This window comes from Watersipora subatra, chromosome 1 (genome assembly GCF_963576615.1).
Source record: "Watersipora subatra chromosome 1, tzWatSuba1.1, whole genome shotgun sequence".
Classification (NCBI taxonomy): Eukaryota; Metazoa; Bryozoa; class Gymnolaemata; order Cheilostomatida; family Watersiporidae; genus Watersipora; species Watersipora subatra.
The window spans coordinates 42,714,304-42,734,122 of NC_088708.1; the positions used below are offsets into that span (position 1 = coordinate 42,714,304).

The following is a 19,819-nucleotide window of genomic DNA, read 5'->3' on the forward strand; positions in this document are numbered from 1 at the left end:
TAGAATACATTGAGGCTGCAAGTTTTACAATAGCCTTATTTACCAGCTTTACCTACTGTTCTATTACCCTTCGTATTTTTCTAACATTCGATGGTGAGCTGTTGACTATCATGTAGCCTTTTTTTTTCAAGAGTTTTATTAAGGAATGGTTAGCCTGTCGACAATTGTCAAGATTGATATCAACTGCAACGATATGCTGTAGTTGTGACTCTCCCGCATCATGCCAACAGTGCTGCTTCTTGATGTCTCACTGTCAATGGCCTGTGAGTCACAGACAAAACCATGCAGTCAGGCAGACAACCCAGCCATTCCACTCAGTGTGCAGGCATATCAGGGCAACTCCGACGTGGATGGAGATTCCTCAATAACTAAGAAGGCCTTGGCCGTTCATAGCATATACAGATTCTTAGATGGCCTTGGGCATCAGGCTAAATTGGAATATGTTTCTCTTGTGAGTATTTACTGTATACACTGTTCACACACAAAAATTTTTTTTTTGATGATTGCTATCATGTATGCTAAATAGCATACTTCAAGAAATTTTGTGTTACTGTGCAGGCAAATGGAATTGATTTTCGATGCTGGTAGTCATGTCATCCGCCAGCTAACCTTGTTCATATTAGTTATACTTTCAGAATATGTTTGTAGGTGATATTCTCTTCTCTCTGGGAAGTAGCCGTTCCGTTCACCCGTGATTATGATGCTATAAAATCTGCGGCGGACAATGTCAAACTTTACGACAAGACTTGTTTGTTCGGTGCATTTACTGCAGCGGTAGAAGTTGTTATAAATGCCTGGGGAAATACCACTCCATCTAAAGTAAGCACCACATTGTCCAAGAGTTATGCCCTGAACAGTAGGCTATTTATTGTTTTTTGGCATAATGAAAGCATTTCTAGTTTTTAGCTTGTCAAGTGGTGATTAGCAGCTTAACCACTGCAGTAGAGCACCTCAGATTAATCTACCAGTTGGATCATTTTTATGATTAGAAGAAAGTTAGGGTGGGTGCATCTGTGATGAGGCTAAACATAGAATCAAACCATATAGTGCAGAAAAATGTAAGAGAAGATGTGGTGAATCTTATAAAATGACCACAAGTTCTATGTTTATTGCACCCTCTCTTTTAAAACTTAAGCCTAATCTTTACTCACCAACATACAACATTTCTGGCAAACGCTGTAGAGTTTAAGTATATATTAGATTTTACACTACACCCAAAGTAATCTCAAATATTGGTCTTTCCAAGTTTCTGGAAACATTGCAGTTTTGTAAGTGAAAGTGAATAGGATCATGCAGATTAAACACAAATTGTAAAACAATATATAAATAACAAAATTCTATAAGCTAACTCAGATGTCATCTTGTCTCTAGTAGAGTGAGCTACCCCACATATCTTGTCTCTAGTAGAGTAAGCTACCCCACATATCTTGTCTCTAGAGGAGTAAGCTACCCCACATATCTTGTTTCTAGTAGAGTAAGCTACTCCACATATCTTGTCTCTAGTAGAGTAAACTACCCCACATATCTTGTCTCTAGTAGAGTAAGCTACCCTACACCACCCCTACCCCAGACTCATACCAAACAATATTCAATCTAGTCTACTTCAGCTTTAGCCACCACACAGAATGAAAATGTAAAAAAATACGAAGTGTTATCATAATATATAATTTTGCAATAATATAAACCTACATTACAGTTCTGCAGCTCCAAAACAACATGTTGTCAAGCCAACATTTTCGTCTTTGTGTCTTTCCAGTATAGTAACAGTGAAAACCTTTGTTTTTTCTGTTTATTACTGCTGTATCAATTCAATATTTTACCTATAATTCTAAATTTAACATTTCGTTTTTAATGTGTTTCATACCATGCATTAGTTTTAAAACCATTGTAACTAGTAGCCTGGCAGTCTAGTGTTTTTTGGGAGATCATCAGGTGTATCATCCGTATACATGTACGACTATTCGGAGATACCATTCAACAGTTATAAAGTGGCGTGGTTGTTAGTGTTGAGTGACCATTCTTAAGGTCACGTGTTCGAATCCTATCTCATACCCGTCATCAGGGGAGTGGCGTGGTTGTTAGTTTTGAGTGACTATTCTCTAAGTCATGAGTTTGAATCCCATCTAATGTTGCCTTTTTTCTCAACCTCTAAGCATGGTTTGAGACAGAAGAACAGCCATGGCTCTTATTATTGTACAAATTACCTAAAGATTGTATCATTGGGTTTTTGAGCTCTGGATTTAATTTAACGAATTGCAGGTATTCGTGTGAAAATATTTTCTCTAATGTACGACAGTTTTGACATCTGGAGCAAACTTGAGACAAAGTCACCTTCATATGTAGAGGTTTAACTGTACTAGGTTTACTACATTGTTGCTTAGAGATAGCACAATTTCTGGCTTCAGGGTTATTTAAAGCTGTGTCAAGGTTGTCTCTAGTCATTGGTTCTGCAAATGTCGAATGCGTGTTTCTTTTTTTCTATTTCCAAGTTTCTGGTTTTTGTAGGTAATTATAATATCAGATGGGATGATAGATATCACTGCTGATGTTTATGAGAAGATAATTACTCTATCAGTCCCATTCCCTTGTGACTTCCACATGTTCTGCCTGACCGCTACTACAGAGACCTGTAGAAAAGACAATATCAGTAAAGTTAATGTAAGCTATAGTATTTGCTCCTACCCGAGTTATGATTGGCTTTATATCTGGTGTTTGTATCAGTTATATATCCTTTCTCTCGTACCTCTGGGTTAGTGCTGCACGATAACACGATATAATTTAATATGACGATATATTTCAGTGGATGATTTTATATTTGGTCAGATTTCAAGTCAATGTGAATATCGAAGCCGATATTTTATCGAAATATCAGCTGGCTTTATTTTGCAAAAATGGAGTTGTCCATTCTCCTTATTTTAAAGAGAGGACAGCTCCTGTTATTCAACCAATATTAACCATTATCCTCTCTTATCGTTCATATTAAAGTCTAACACTACATATCGAGAGAAGACAACTCTAATGTTCGATATTTGATATATTTTGAGACCAAATAATCGAATGTACATAGAAAGATATCGTGCAGCACTACTCTGGGTACTTCTGACACAACCGTCTAGGGTCTCGAGATGCTGTAATCTTCCGAGTCAAATGTCTATGTAAATAAGAAGTATTTTAGAGACCAACCATGCATGGCACTTCTTTAGGCTCAAAGGTCTACTGTTACAGAGAGTGATGGAGGCAGTAGGAGGGGGTATGTCTATACCTGATAACACAGGCTTTCAGTCAGTTAATACAATGGTTGACGGATATGTCGAGAAAACATACAGGGTTTACAGTGGTATGCTCTTGTGTGGTAATCTCAGCAGTAAAGTTCAGCTTTACCCTCCTCCTTCCAATGCTATCAGGTATTTAATTCTTCACATTGCCAGCCAATGTGGACTTTCCCTGAATAAAACTGACATGCAATAGTAAATTTTGTTTATACATGCTGGCAAGGTGGACATGAGGTAATGGGAGTTGTCTGCCCAGATATAACATATGCTGATAGAGTTGATGTTCACTAATGGAAGTTAATTGTTCTGGGGTAAGGGGTTGTTTATACAGTGTGAAGTGATGCTGGTAAAACTTGCATGTATACGGATGGCATATACCAGCAAGTGCTAAGTCTATACACTAGAAAGATACTGGTTGATGTTGTCTGCTTATAGCTGATGTGTACCAGTAGGTGTTTCTGTTTACCACGACGTGTAGTTATATGAAATATTTATATAAAACTGATATGTACTGGTGGGCATTTACTGGTGGACATTTACTGGTGGACATACATCGATAGGCATTTAACATTGGGAATGCTAATAGAAACTGTATGTATGCAGCTAACATACCAAGACTAGCAGGTCTCCATTTTATACATCTGATATGTAGTGTTGTGTCTGGATATACCTGAAATATACAAGCAGCTGTTGTCTGTAAGTAGTAAACATTTACTAGTCATTATTGTCTGTATAGGGCTAAAAGCCCAGATAAAAAGTGCTAAAATTTATATACAATCTTCAACCTAGTCTACTTCAGCTTTAGCCATCACACGGAAAACAAATCTAAAAAAATGCAAAGTGTTATCATAATATATAATTTTGCAATAATATAAAACTACGTTACAGTTCTGCAGCTCCAAAACAACATGTTGTCAAGCCAACATTTTCGTCTTTGTGTCTCTCCAGTATAGTAACAGTGAAAACCTTTGTTTTGCTGGTTGTTATTGCAGTATCAATTCAATATTTTATATACGATTTTAAATTTAGCATTTCATTTTTTCTGTATTTTATATCATGCATTTGTTTTAAAACCATTGTAACTAGTACCCCGGCAGTCTAGTGTTCCTTGGAAAATCATCAGGTGTAATATCCGTATGTTCAACTATTCGGAGATACTAGTCAACGGTAGTGTTGAGTAACTATTCTCAAGGCCACGAGTTCAAATCCTATCTCATGTAACCTTTTTCCCAACCTCTAAGCGTGGTTTTAGACAGATGAACAGACAGATGAGCAGACATGGTCAAATAATGACTTTTTAGTTACATTACAAGCATCCGAAAAGTTTATTTAGTGAATGCAGATAGTAAATCTCAAATTGCTTTGTAGGGAAGACGACTTCACTTACGAAGAATTGGAATTTCCCCATCAAATATCTATTGTCGGTTTCATATCACAGTCTCAGATAAAGAGTCCTGCTTGCCTGTCAAAGCACCTCGTCTTGCCGCTGCGAGGTAACAGCTAATTCAATGAGTCACTTTAAGGCATTTATTTTGATATAGTGATGTTCATGTCATGCATATTTACTGTTAAATATGTTCGAGATGTTTAGGGAAAATTCTAACTTCAAGAAGTTCTACGGTAGAAAATTTTTTTTTGATATTTTCCATGCTAACCTTGACCTAAACTAATACCTAACATTTGAATCAAAATAGGTTTAAGCTAATAGTCAATCTCTTCTGCAACACCACATGTACGTGCTGGAGTCAGAACCTTGACTCGTCATCACTCATTTGTGTGATGCCAGATTGAGGTCAATAAGGGGGCTGCTGCCTTGGAGCTTACACAATTCGACTCTGTTTTTACCACTGAGACATACATTTTCGATACATTAAAAGGCTGCAATCTTTCATCTCATCTGCCTATCTCAAACAGCCTATCTTCACTAATGGCTATTTTATTTTTTTACAATATTTCAAAGTAATTCTTTTATTAATATATATATATATTAATAATGATGAAGAAGAAGGTTGCAATTCACTTAATGAGATCATTTTAGTTTTACCTGATGAATGGTAACAACCATGAAACTTTAAGTAATAAGCAGTTTTAAAAGTTTTCAGTTCTTAATATATTTTATATATATATATTAATATATATATTAATATATATATTAATATATATATTAATATATATATATTAATATATAGCGTTTTAAACTTAGAACATTTAGCAACTAAAAAGCGACTGCACTTTTTGTTCAAATTAATTAATGAGTAGACATAACTTTGTGTTAACCTGACAATCATCAAGTAGTTAGTTAGTATGATTTAAAATTTACCACTTAGTTGTTGTCTGTTGCATGGCTCAGATGAAATGTTGTTATCTGTTGCATGGCTTAGATGAAATGTTGTTATCTATTGCATGGCTCAGATGAAATTTTGTTATCTGTTGCATGGCTCAGATGAAATGTTGTTATCTGTTGCTCGGCTCAGATTAAATGTTATTTGTTGCATGGCTCAGATGAAATGTTGTTATCTGTTGCTTGCCTCGGATGAAATGCTGTTATCTGTTGCATGGCTCAGGTGAAATGTTGTAATCTGTTGCTTGGCTCAGATGAAATGTTGCTATCTGTTGCACTGTTCAGATGAAATGTTGTTATCTGTTGCATGGCTCAGATGAAATGTTGTTATCTATTGCATGGCTCAGATGAAATGTTGTTATCTGTTGCATGGCTCAGATGAAATGTTGTTAGTTAGAAGTATTTTACGTTAGCTTCATGTTGTATGACAAATATCAAATACATGCTACTATCCATTGATGGTATAAGGAGTTTTGATTTAAAACAGGAGACTTAGCGATGATATTTTTACCAAAAGGTTTGTCAAAATCTTTGAAATGTTTGCTACCATAATTTCAAAAAAGAAAGGTGTAGTGGTTTTTGTCACTAATATTCAGTATTGGTTGGCTGTGCTAATTCTTATGAGATAATTCTGGGCAATTGGTAGAATCTGTTTTACATTAATTGATTTAGCTGAAAATATTGATTCATTTTTATTAAGGGTTTTATGTTCATATCATAAAGATTATTAGCGATGTCAAGGTTGTAACATTGTTATGGTGTTTCATGTCTGCTGGCATTGACAACAACTATATTAAACCATGTCCAATGTGTGGAACTTTGTTATTTCATAATATTGATTGGTGGTTGTACTAGCTAACCAACTAACTACCCTGATGGCAGTTTGCTACACCAACCCTCTCTATTGGTCAGTTTACTACACCAACCCTCTCTATTGGTCAGTTTGCTACACCAACCCTCTCTATTGGTCAGTTTACTACACCAACCCTCTCTATTGGTCAGTTTGCTACACCAACCCTCTCTATTGGTCAGTTTACTACACCAACCCTCTCTATTGGTCAGTTTGCTACACCAACCCTCTCTATTGGTCAGTTTACTACACCAACCCTCTCTATTGGTCAGTTTGCTACACCAACCCTCTCTATTGGTCAGTTTACTACACCAACCCTCTCTATTGGTCAGTTTACTACACCAACCCTCTCTATTGGTCAGTTTGCTACACCAACCCTCTCTATTGGTCAGTTTACTACACCAACCCTCTCTATTGGTCAGTTTGCTACACCAACCCTCTCTATTGGTCAGTTTACTACACCAACCCTCTCTATTGGTCAGTTTACTACACCAACCCTCTCTATTGGTCAGTTTGCTACACCAACTCTCTCTATTGGTCATCGTGTTTTATTTAACATGGAGATAGGGCATTCAGCACCAATTATCTAGCGAAATTCTACTGAGAAACCATCAGTGACATGCATAATTACTACAAACCCAAACCTTGTTTAGACACCAGGCAGCAATTTTAATAACTTTTAGAGGTATTTGATGTGGGTGAGAAGGATGATGGTAAATGTACAGCATTCACTGTCCTTCTGCATGGAGCTCTCAAGGTTGAATCATACGTGGCCATAGCTAAAATAAGGTGAGGACTTGTCGTCAAGTAATTTTTTATTTATTATTGTGTTTTCATAAAATTATGTAAATCAGATTTTTTAAATTGAACTGAAAATTCTGCTTCAGAGTTTCTTGCGTATCATTATTATTGTGCTCAGCATATGTTGGTGTCGTACTGCCGGGCAAGAGCCTCAGATTTTTCTTTTGTAAGTTTAAATCAACCAAAGTATGTACAATTCTTCCATTGTTATTATTTATAACCAAACACCTCTTGGTTGTCTTTAAGTATTGAATTATGCTCCGGTTTTAGGGACAAGTGGTATGGAATGCTGCATTCGTGGGCTGACAGCCGAAAAAAATCCAATTTAGTCCTCTCCGTGTTTAAACCTGGTTTGTATAGCGTGCCTTGGCTCGGCAACTTTCAAATGCTAAACACCTTACCAGACCTGCACCAGCCTCTTTCAGGAGCTACGCAGCTGACGGGACTTCCTGTTCCTGTAGAGGACAAAAAGAGCTACTCGAGTAGCTCTCCCTCGTGGCTAAGACAGCTGACACTCCAGTCAGATGTGCAGAAGCTGGTGAGATATGGCCGCAAGCTTCCTGATAAACTCAATGTATTCTACAAGGTAAACTATAAGGGAAATATTGAGCTGGCATAGAAATTTACGCTCATTAAAAGCTAGTTAGTTGTATATACTGTATATGTAGTTGTATATACTGTATATGTAGTTGTATATACTGTATATGTAGTTGTATATACTGTATATGTAGTTGTATATACTGTATATGTAGTTGTATATACTGTATATGTAGTTGTATATACTGTATATGTAGTTGTATATACTGTATATGTAGTTGTATATACTGTATATGTAGTTGTATATACTGTATATGTAGTTGTATATACTGTATATGTAGTTGTATATACTGTATATGTAGTTGTATATACTGTATATGTAGTTGTATATACCGTATATGTAGTTGTATATACCGTATATGTAGTTGTATATACCGTATATGTAGTTGTATATACCGTATATGTAGTTGTATATACCGTATATGTAGTTGTATATACCGTATATGTAGTTGTATATACCGTATATGTAATTGTATATACCGTATATGTAGTTGTATATACCGTATATGTAGTTGTATATACCGTATATGTAGTTGTATATACCGTATATGTAGTTGTATATACTGTATATGTAGTTGTATATACTGTATATGTAGTTGTATATACTGTATATGTAGTTGTATATACTGTATATGTAGTTGTATATACTGTATATGTAGTTGTATATACTGTATATGTAGTTGTATATACTGTATATGTAGTTGTATATACTGTATATGTAGTTGTATATACTGTATATGTAGTTGTATATACTGTATATGTAGTTGTATATACTGTATATGTAGTTGTATATACTGTATATGTAGTTGTATATACTGTATATGTAGTTGTATATACTGTATATGTAGTTGTATATACTGTATATGTAGTTGTATATACTGTATATGTAGTTGTATATACTGTATATGTAGTTGTATATACTGTATATGTAGTTGTATATACTGTATATGTAGTTGTATATACTGTATATGTAGTTGTATATACTGTATATGTAGTTGTATATACTGCATATGTAGTTGTATATACTGTATATGTAGTTGTATATACTGTATATGTAGTTGTATATACTGTATATGTAGTTGTATATACTGTATATGTAGTTGTATATACCGTATATGTAAATAGCATCTCTAAAATTTTATTCAGGTTTCATACAGTGAATGTTGCTTTTTAATAGGATTGACAATGTTAATAGGTGACAAGCAGTAAGGCTTTGAACCACATTTTGAAGCCCTGAGTTGCCTATTAAAAGGAGAACATGCACAAAATTTTATTAGAATTTATCAGAAAGTATCAGTATTTTTCTATCATTTGTGATTGTGTTTGATGTATGAGGTGATCTGACTGCCAGGATGTTTCAAGATTAAAATCCACAAAACTTGATCTCGGTTAAAATGCTCAGAAGAAAAATACGTGTAAAATGACGTTGCTAGTTGCTATTGTTGTTACTGTTGCTATAGTTGTTACTGTTGCTATTATAGCATATAATAATAGTTGTTACTGTTGCTATAGTTCTTACTGTTGCTACTGTTGCTATAGTTGATATCAGCTATTGCGTTCAAGTTGCAGTGTGTCTCTTTTCTGTCGGTCACTTTGGAACGATAATTTTTGTAATCGCACTTTCATTTGATTTAAGTATTTTAAACACTTTTACAATGCAGGGTAGAAGCTCAAAACTGCTAAACTGTGCTAAATGCAATGCGTAAAAGTATTGCTCTGCCAAAAAATTGTTTGGACGCTAATATCAACTAGTTTAGCAGTGCAGAAGAAGATTTGAGGTCAAATGACATTGTGGAAGGTATCGGACAATCAGAAGATGTTTGTGCCATTGAAAGCAACAATCGGAACGCAGCTATCCTAGCAAACAATGCAAATATTTTTCTTTAAAAATGTTAATTTTTGTTGTTGCATGTAATATAAGTATGGTTTGTTTATGTCACTTGTTCATGAATATATATTTGTAGCATTTGATGGATTATCATTACATAACTTATAAATTTGCAGATCTATACTAATTATTTGATAGCATTATTGGCTTTCATTGCGGTAATTTGATCTTACAATTGATCGACGCTCGTAACTCCTCTTCTATTGCACATAAAAAGCTGGTTTTGGCTGCAAATTGTAGCAAACATATCGATAAGCGCAATGAGCTTTTATGCAACATTGTTAAATATAGATATAAAATAAAAGTATGTCTTCAAATTTAAAATGAAATAAAAATTGAATGCTCAAACAAATTGCAAAGCAGTACACAGGCTATAATATCGTCGCAGGTTAAGTGTAAGCAATAGATATCAACTGGTAGAAATATTTTTCGGTTTCTCAATGCATATTTATTAAGAGATCTTTGACAAGTTGGATGTAAGTTAGCAGATTTATTGTATTCAAAAGGTTTAATATCGCTCCATCGGAAAAAGAGAGCAAAATATAGGCGACATTCGCGTCGCCCATAATAGGGCTAAATTTATCTTTCGAAAATTCTGACAAGCCATTTGAAAACTACAGAGCCAGCCTCTATTTGAATGCCGCCTCCAATTGACGCCACTATAAAAAAGGTTGAAAAATAAAGCGCCGTTGCGTTCAATTAGAGGTTTTACGGTATATAAATCTCAGTGTTTGTCATCCGTTTGTCTAGTTAAAGCAGCGATAAAGTTTTAGTGACGGAAAATACTTTACTTCGTATTAGAATTGAACTCAGAAACCTAGTTCTGCAGACAGGCGTGTTTATCAACTATTCCACACCGCCTATTTGCCCTACTAGGAAATAATTGTACACATACTTATTACACTGATTAAAACACGCACACTTAAAGAGCTTGCTAAAATACTATTGGTTACTACTAGCATGATCATGAAGGGTAATGTAACAATTATAAGCACAATTACGCTATAATCACTGCTCTTATTATAATAAAGAATTACATGTAGACTGGCTTATATTACTAGCTTAAGTTACTCAAATTCATCGGGTAAAGGAACTTAGCCAATGGCAATGTCAGGCGTTCAACTAGTAGTACCCATAATAATATACTCTTGTAATGTTTGGTTATCATCTGTAGCTTCCTTTTTAGGAAGAGCTCAGTTCTGTTTTTACTTCGTGTTTGTCCCTCAGTTTCTAGGTGTTATACCGTAAATTGGTTTGGAGTTGTTAGTTGAAGTTGTCTGCTTTTGTTTCAGTCAAAAATGATTGTGTTGAGTGGCTCTCGGTTCTGTGCAGATTAGCAGAAAATCACACAACTGCAATAATTAAAAAAGACAAATCTGCGTAAGGATATGGCTACATCATTTTTTGCTGCAGTAGCGGATGCTAGTTATGAGTTGAAACTTGCCTACAATGTTGCACAGCAATTCCTTGGTGACAGCTTATGCCTTAACAATTATTCTTTAAATTTAAATGCTAAAGTCAAGAGAGTTCTGTTAGTTTTATCCCTCATTATAACTGCACAGTTGAGCTATAACCTTTCTTACAGGTAGTACTTGTCTACGTATTATAGTCAGGATGCCGCTCTGAGCCACATTTCAAGTGTTTTACTGTTTGTCTTGCCCTCAGGAGTTAAACAGGATACAGAAGGCAGCGATTTCCATAGGATTCTATCAGCTGTTCACTCGTCTATCACAGATTTTAGAAAGAGAGTGTACTCTACTGCCTCCGACAGCTCATCCAGATGCTGCTATCCAGCTTCAGCACGCTGCCGGTCTTTTGAGCAAAAAGGAGGTGCTGAATATCAACTATATAATACGACCCCACGAGTCACACTTTCAACCTAGCCACTGACTCGATTGCTTTTTCACTCTTCAGGTCTTAGTTTATATTTGGAAGAGTCTTGGAGCCTGCTGACTCTCTCAGCGTCAGCATTTGTAAATAAACTTGTAATTTGTCAACAGTTTGTATGTACTCAATGAGAGTTAGCGCCTATGTACATAGATAAATATATTTATCCAATCTAAATAATCCAATATTTATCCAATATAAACTACTTATGTAAAAGTTTTTTTGGCAGTAAACTAGTTATGTTATGTAGAATAGGAACTTGACAATTGTATTGCTATTTGATTCTTGTTATTGCTCATTCTCATTGCATTACATCTGGTGATATTATCATGCTAAAGATCGATTTGCCTGGAGTCTATCACTCTCAAGTGTCCAAGTCTGAGAGAGAGACAATGATAATCAAGAATAAACAAGACAGAACTTTTTGTTGTCAAATTTGAAATAAATGCTCAAATATTGATTAGAATATCGAAACAAACCATTCCAATAATTTAATTTGTGAAGTTAAAAATCTTTAACTTTTTGCCAGTCTTCTCAATTTTTTACACCCTTACCATTTAATTTCTTTGTAGTTTTGTAGCTTCTTTACATGCATATGCAATAATTTTCATTATTTTGAGGGTCTGTTTTAAAGAAGTTGTTATTCTGTGTCTCATTTGAGTATTTGCCCACTTGTCTTTTGTTTTGTTGTCATCTGATATAGAGGTTGATAGCAGTTTTCTAAGAATGCCTCATCAAATGAATGTAACTTGCTGCTAGTCACACTCTGAGATGCACAAGACAGACATGGTGAAGTTGACTGTTTGCTGGTTGCCCGTGACAATACCAACGTAAAATCATTATAATAAAGCCGATCAGTTATCCTTGATAATGCATGCTTATCCTGATGTTTATTCTTGCTTGGATATTGCAGCTGCGCACACGTTTGATAAGTAAAATATGCAATCAGCTGGCCTTGCCAGGTTTTTCAAAAACACGAAGGATGAACTAAAATAGACGTTCTATGACCAAGCCTTCATGCTAGTGTTCAAAAAGTTGTATAGTTCGGTAATCACCCACGAAAATCTTATAACTGGTGCCGAAAATAGTGCCGTGGTTCTACTATGGTACTAACACAGTGTGTGAAACGTCATCTGAGCTATACACTAATAATATTGGTGATTTAGGCATGTTTCTTCTGGTTGTTGTTTGCTCTAGTTTCTTCTAGTTGGTAATCTTCACTGATAATGATTGTGACATGCTATTTGGAATACACTGGTGCTGCAGCGTTTTAGACAGGATGGCTGTTCGGTTTTGCAGCCACAGAGGCTCAAATCTAGACTCTCGACAAAACCTTCAGAGAAGCCCAACACAATTAGACGATTTCTCTGGTTTGTAATTAAATTTCTTTGATGCCAGTAATAAAAAGATAGTATTTTATTATTTGGTAAATATAGCGTGTCTAGATGGTAGGTTTTAGACTATTTGTGCGTACAGGAAACTGAGCGATAAATATTGTGAGAAACTCGATAAACTTCATCTTATGACTTGATGTAACGAATCAACAGACTCTTTAGATTTAGAGAGAGCAGCAACTGAAGCAGATTTGAACAATCAAGATGAGGTCAGCAGCAGAGGTGCTGGCGTATCTCCAAGGAGAAAGAAAAGTAACAGTCGATGGAAAAAAAGTGTGAGTCTATGGAGCTCATCCCTAGCCAGCAGTTCAGAAGACAAGCTAGGTGTACGCGCCAGCCTCAAGCCAAAGATGTCGCTTTGTAGAAAATCCTTTCAAATTGAGCCAAAGGAATCAGACCATTTTGTTGTAACCGGTGCTCTGAAACAGGTTAGTCATAGAGCTGTTTGCACTAAAGACTGCACAAGATCTTACTCTAATGTACAAGCATTTTGTCACGTGAACAGGCTGTCTTAAATTATAAAAATATACCACCGGCATATTTTATTCGTGTATTCAAGATAACTGCACGGGGTAGAGTTTAAAGGAAACTCTGTAAATTTAGAGTGAATTAGCTGATGCAATTTTTGTGGGTGTGCTCTGTTCATTTCAACAATCTAGAGCAATCTAGAACGAGTGCTCATGTCATTTAAAGCCTCAGCTGTGTCCTGTTTATTAGAGCTCTATGTAGGGAGTAATGTTTCTGAGAGAACTTGAACGGGCCTAAAGCAGCTGTTACGCTTCCTGTGACACAACTCTCATTATACTTTGTTCTGGCATTAATTATGAGTAAGCAAGAAACTTGCGTAAAATGAGTAATGTCACCAGAAGTATTAGCAGGCCATATTGGACCCATCCAGCTCCCTTGATGACATACATAACTCCCTTTATACACTACTCTTGCCTTTCTGTCCTATTCGGGCTTAGTTGGTTAAAGATCATTTTCTATTATAATTGTAACTAAGAAATATTATTTATCATATCATTGATTGGTTAGAATAAACCTGATTGCAGTTGAAACGTTCAGATCAAATAGAAGTGCAAATAGGTTAGCATTAGAATTATGTTAGAAATATTTGAATTAACTAAGCTAATAATTGATTCAGCTCAAAAATATTGATTCATTTTTACGAAGTTCATATCATAAAGATTATTATCGATGTCAAGATTGTAACTTTGTTATGGTGTTTCATGTCTGCTGGCATTGACAACAACTATATTAAACCATGTCCAATGTGTGGAACTTTGTTATTTCATAATATTGAATGGTGGTTGTACTAGCTAACCAACTAACTACCCTGATGGCAGTTTACTACACCAACCCTCTCTATTGGTCAGTTTACTACACCAACCCTCTCTATTGGTCAGTTTACTACACCAACCCTCTCTATTGGTCAGTTTACTACACCAACCCTCTCTATTGGTCAGTTTACTACACCAACCCTCTCTATTGGTCAGTTTGCTACACCAACCCTCTCTATTGGTCAGTTTACTACACCAACCCTCTCTATTGGTCATCGTGTTTCATTTAACATTGAGATAGGGCATTCAGCACCAATTATCTAGCAAAACTCCACTGAGAAATCATTCAAGAGACATGCATTATTTTAGAACCAAAAAGTATTGTGATAGCAACACATAACAAATAAACATTAAACGCTTAGAATATTACCTCACTCATATTATAATAACATTCTAATATTCTAATATTTTAGTTACCTAATGATTCTTATAGTACTCAGAGCACTGCCATGAAATACCTGTAGCCAAGACATCCTTTATTTACCTAGTATGAATAACAACTAGAAGCATACTACCTTATTACTGTTATTAATATTCTACCTTATTACTATTGTTATTGTTCTAAAGCTGATGATACAGAGTCAAGCTATAATCAATACAATACCGGCAACCTGTTTGGCTAAATGACATATTAAAACTAACTTATCTCTGTGTAGTTGAGATGTGGTAACCATTGGAACATAAGTGGCTGAAACAAGATAGATTTCATGTTTTTTTCATCCTTTATAAGCAATACCTAAGTTTTTCCTTCATTGATTACACGAATATTGACACCATGGTAGTGGGCTATTGACACTATGGTAGTGGGCTATTGACACTATGGTAGTGGGCCATTGACACTATGGTAGTGGGCTATTGACACTATGGTAGTGGGATATTGACACTGTGGTAGTGGGCCATTGACACTATGGTAGTGGGCTATTGACGCTATGGTAGTGGGCCATTGACACTATGGTAGTGGGCTATTGACACTATGGTAGCGGGCTATTGGCACTGTGTTAGTGGGCCATTGACACCATGGTAGTGGGCTATTGACACTATGGTAGTGGGTTATCTACACTATAGTAGTGGGCTATTGACACTATGGTAGTGGGCTATTGACACTATGGTAGTGGGCCATTGACACTATGGTAGTGGGCTATTGACACTATGGTAGTGAGATATTGGCACTATGGTAGTGGGCTATTGACACTATAGTAGTGGGACATTGACACTATGGTAGTAGGCTATTGACACTATGGTAGTGGGATATTGACACTGTGGTAGTGGGACATTGACACTATGGTAGTGGGCTATTGACACTATGGTAGTGGGATATTGACACTGTGGTAGTGGGAAATTGACACTATGGTAGTGGGCTATTGACGCTATGGTAGTGGGCCATTGACACTATGGTAGTGGGATATTGTCACTATGGTAGTGGGCCATTGACACTATGGTAGGTGGTTATTGACACTATGGTAGTTGGATATTGACACTATGATAGTGGGCTATTGACACCATGGTAGTGGGCTATTGACACTATGGTAGTGGGTTATTGACACTATGGCAGTGGGCTATTGACACTGTGGTAGTGGACCATTGACACAATGGTAGTAGGCTATAATTTGACACTATGGTAGTGGGTTATTGACACTATGGTAGTGGGCCATTGACACTGTGGTAGTGGGCTATTGACAAAGTGGTAGTGGGTTATTGACACTATGATAGTGGGATATTAACACTATGGTAGTGGGCTATTGACACTATGGTAGTGGGCCATTGACCCTATGGTAGTGGGCTATTGACACTATGGTAGTTGGATATTGACACTATGGTAGTGGGCTATTGACACTATGGTAGTGGGCTATTGACACTATGGTAGTGGGATATTGACACTATGGTAGTGGGCTATTGACACTATGGTAGTGGGATATTAACACTATACTAGTGGGCACTTGTGAATTTTAAATTTGTGGTTTTTATATCCATTTAATCAAGCATTCCTCATGCATTTATATATATTTATATTTATCAAAGTTGGTCATATGTTAGCCTGTCTTGACAAACTGTTGTTTTTGCGGAGTTGTTCCCCGTCGAGCGGGCGAGCAACACAACATGTTGTGTTGCTCGCCTGCTCGACGGGGAATAGTTTCTATGCGAGAGTTTTTATTCTTAATTCAACATATTCAGAATTTTTATTTTGTTTTTTCAGTTCGTAATAATTGTATCATTACCGAATCATTCTTTATTGTAATTGTAGCAAAACCGATTTAATTTAGCTATTACTTGCTAATTATTTTACATTTATATTCAAACCTTTTTATAGTTGTTTTATTTTTGGTAATTCTTTTGACCTGTACAAAACATTTTCCTCATGATATGAAGTTTGAAAGTTACAGTTGTTTGACAAAGTTTGTTTTCTCTGTTAATTTATTTCAATTACATAAAACTCTTTTCTCATGATATTTAGTTTGAACGTTAGAATGGCAAATGTTGTTATATTTTAAATACAAATAAATTTGCTGTTCAAAGACTTTTTTACTACCCTGACAATGCCGGGTTGTACAGCTAGTACACATATATACCTAGCATGTTAACTTGTTTATTGTTTTGCCTTGGAGTTCGGCAACAAGCTTTGTGTATGGCCCTTCCACCTCATGGTCATAGCCTCACTTCCACTTCATGGTCATAGCCTCACTTCCACTTCATGGTCATAGCCTCACTTCCACCTCATGTTCATAGTCTCCCTTCTAAGAGTTTGAGTTTCAGCAATTACCAACCTCGATAGAACCGCTTTTATTGTATGCGCGGACAACAAAGTTATTCTCAGTGTCTATGACTGATATTCCAGTGACTCTATGATAGTGTTATACTATGGTAGACTGATATTCTTGGCAAGGCAGCAAAAACTCGCTTTTAAATAGTGAATTGAAGTCTGTTACACAAGACAAAAAACAGGAATTTGTTGGAGTAGCGGTTTAGCTGGATTTGGAGTAATGGTCAGGCTTTTTTTGACCATCTAGAAATTTCAGCGTGAAGATGCTTTTAGGAAAAATGATTATTTAGTTTGACAGGTTGCTATCTAAGCTGTATAACCTTGGAGAGACGCGAGCGTAAGTGTAGATTTAGGAACATACAGTTAGAACATAGAGGTGGTAATAGGGTACGCAATGTAACTTACTCCAGCTTTCACTACCAGCAGTTTCAACTAATTTATCATATATATCTACTTTGTTATTTCTATATATTTGGCTTTATTTTCAAATTTTATCAGTATCTTTAGTTTTATGTACAAAAGTTGAATGAGTCATAAAACTGCTAACACCGTATTGGGAAACTACTTTGGGTGTAGAAACAAATGTCAAATGTTACATTATCTCTTTAAAAATTCACAAGTTGAAGTGTTTGTAAGTAGAGATTTGACTGTAGTTATTTACATAGTCAATGTAGAGGTTTGACTGTAGTTGTTTACATAGTCAATGTAGAGGTTTGACTGTAGTTATTTACATAGTCAATGTAGAGGTTTGACTGTAGTTATTTACATAGTCAATGTAGAGGTTTGACTGTAGTTGTTCATACACCAATCATGCTTATTTTAATAACTCAATTGTTATTCATTCATCTATCTTTTTCGACAACCCAATAATATCATTTTTATTCTTACAGATGTTTGTGCCAATCAAAAGTTAAATTACTTAGATAAGGTAACTACTAAGAGAGCTTGTTCCAAATTTACTCATCAGTTTTATTCCTCTTATTGAACTACAGATTTGAATACTCACAGCTGATTGGTTTTTAATTTTTATCGAATTACATTCAATCGCAATATATGATATTATTCTATTATTTTGACACAGCTGTTGATAGTTGAATATTTGCTATGCTGTAGGATTATGAGGACATAGTGAAAGAGTTTGCGGACAAAGCTCAACCTGGCGATCGAAACACAGACTACCTGCCACAGGATATAGCAGACGCAATCAAAGCTCGTTCCAAAAAAGAGAACGCGCCTCGATACAAATTTGTTGTCTACTCAACAGTCCTAGATAAATATGAACACCCAAGTGTCATACAAGTCAGCAAGTGCATGTGGAATTCTGACACAGACACCAACTGCAACATTACCTACAGCAATAGCAACTTTTGGTGCTTTGTGGCAGTTTATGCTGTTTACACAGAGTAAAATTATGAGCATTCCTTCTTCCGCTGCTTGTACAGAAAAACTGAAAAAATGACTAACTTTGAATATGTATTTTTTATCAAAAATCACATGTAAACAATTGCTGAAAGTTGACATTTTGATTTGTTTTGTTGTATCAATATATAGTTCGAAATACTGTAACACATAATAACATAAATATCCAAGATTGACGTGACTAAATCTCTACAATAACAAGAGTGGCATCTATTCAATGGTAAGTTGTGAAAAAAGATTACTTCATATGGGGTTTGAACTCCCAACACTCAACCTTGTAGACGGATACATTAACCCCTACACCAATAATCCCACCTTAAAGGAGTTTTGAATAATTTTGCAGATATTTATTCTCTGTGCATTTCTCTGAACTGTGCATGATGCTAGTTTACGTTTCAATTATTTAAAATCAGCCAAAAAATGAACAATACTTTCAAGGTCAAAGACTTATACTTTTTACTTATTAGTATCCTTGTTAGCTGCTGCTATGACCATAACCAATAAAACAAGGGGTGAATTTATCCACTGACTTGACGCCGAGGCTACGCTTTGCACAGAACAAAAAGACTGCTCTACGTTTTACTACATACTTAGCTTTAGTTGTTAGAGTTAGTACTTGATAATGTTATCAACAAAGAAAATGTCACATTTTCACCTAAGCTTTTTATTCGAAAAGTAGAACGGTAATAGCTGGCAAGGTTCATCTCATGTGTTGATCAAGGATATAGGAGAACACAATTTCATCTTCTTTGAAAGCAGATTAACTAATTTGGGCTACAATTATTGGTTTTTATTGGCACATGGTAAAACCAAACTACTTAGTTTGCATTTCTGCTGAGACTATTCAGCTATGCTATCAGAAGAGACACCTTTACTTAACTCATCAAGTCTAGCTATGTGCTGAACTTCGCTTCAGTATGCGCTGCTAGTTATCATATTTAATAAAACATGAATTACTGTTGCTACCGGCTCCTGGATAATTACTCATTGTAAAAAGTTACAAAGTTCCCTTCACAACCTGCAAGCGTAAACTGCTTTTTATTTTTCAAACAGTCATGTGAAGGCACATATAACTGCCAATTTAGCATTTAAAGAATCAATGAATCTCCAACCTGTCAAGCAAAGGACTAGAGTACGTATAGAATTTTAAAATGTCTTGTGTAAAATAATATAACCTAATTAGAAGTTATGTACTCACGAGAAAGTAACTCCTAAAATGATACCCTAATGTCACAACCTGTGATTATTATTAATGTACATGTACTTTGAATC

At 35.6% G+C, this 19,819-nt stretch overlaps 2 protein-coding genes across 2 annotated transcripts; both read left to right on the plus strand.

Annotated features, from left to right (window-relative positions):
• Positions 1 to 212: 212 nt before the first annotated feature.
• Positions 213 to 12,459, plus strand: LOC137403576 (integrator complex subunit 14-like). Its single transcript, XM_068089541.1, has 8 exons — positions 213 to 451; positions 649 to 819; positions 2,506 to 2,658; positions 3,226 to 3,404; positions 4,641 to 4,765; positions 7,147 to 7,252; positions 7,535 to 7,850; positions 11,415 to 12,459. Exons 1-8 carry the CDS (start codon positions 221 to 223, stop codon positions 11,637 to 11,639), a joined length of 1,506 nt encoding a protein of 501 aa, XP_067945642.1. The 5' UTR covers positions 213 to 220; the 3' UTR covers positions 11,640 to 12,459.
• A 775-nt stretch (positions 12,460 to 13,234) lies between these two features.
• Positions 13,235 to 18,535, plus strand: LOC137387852 (dynein light chain Tctex-type protein 2B-like). The gene is made up of 3 exons (XM_068074369.1): positions 13,235 to 13,305; positions 13,395 to 13,458; positions 18,242 to 18,535. Exons 1-3 carry the CDS (start codon positions 13,235 to 13,237, stop codon positions 18,533 to 18,535), a joined length of 429 nt encoding a protein of 142 aa, XP_067930470.1.
• The last annotated feature ends 1,284 nt before the right edge of the window (positions 18,536 to 19,819 follow it).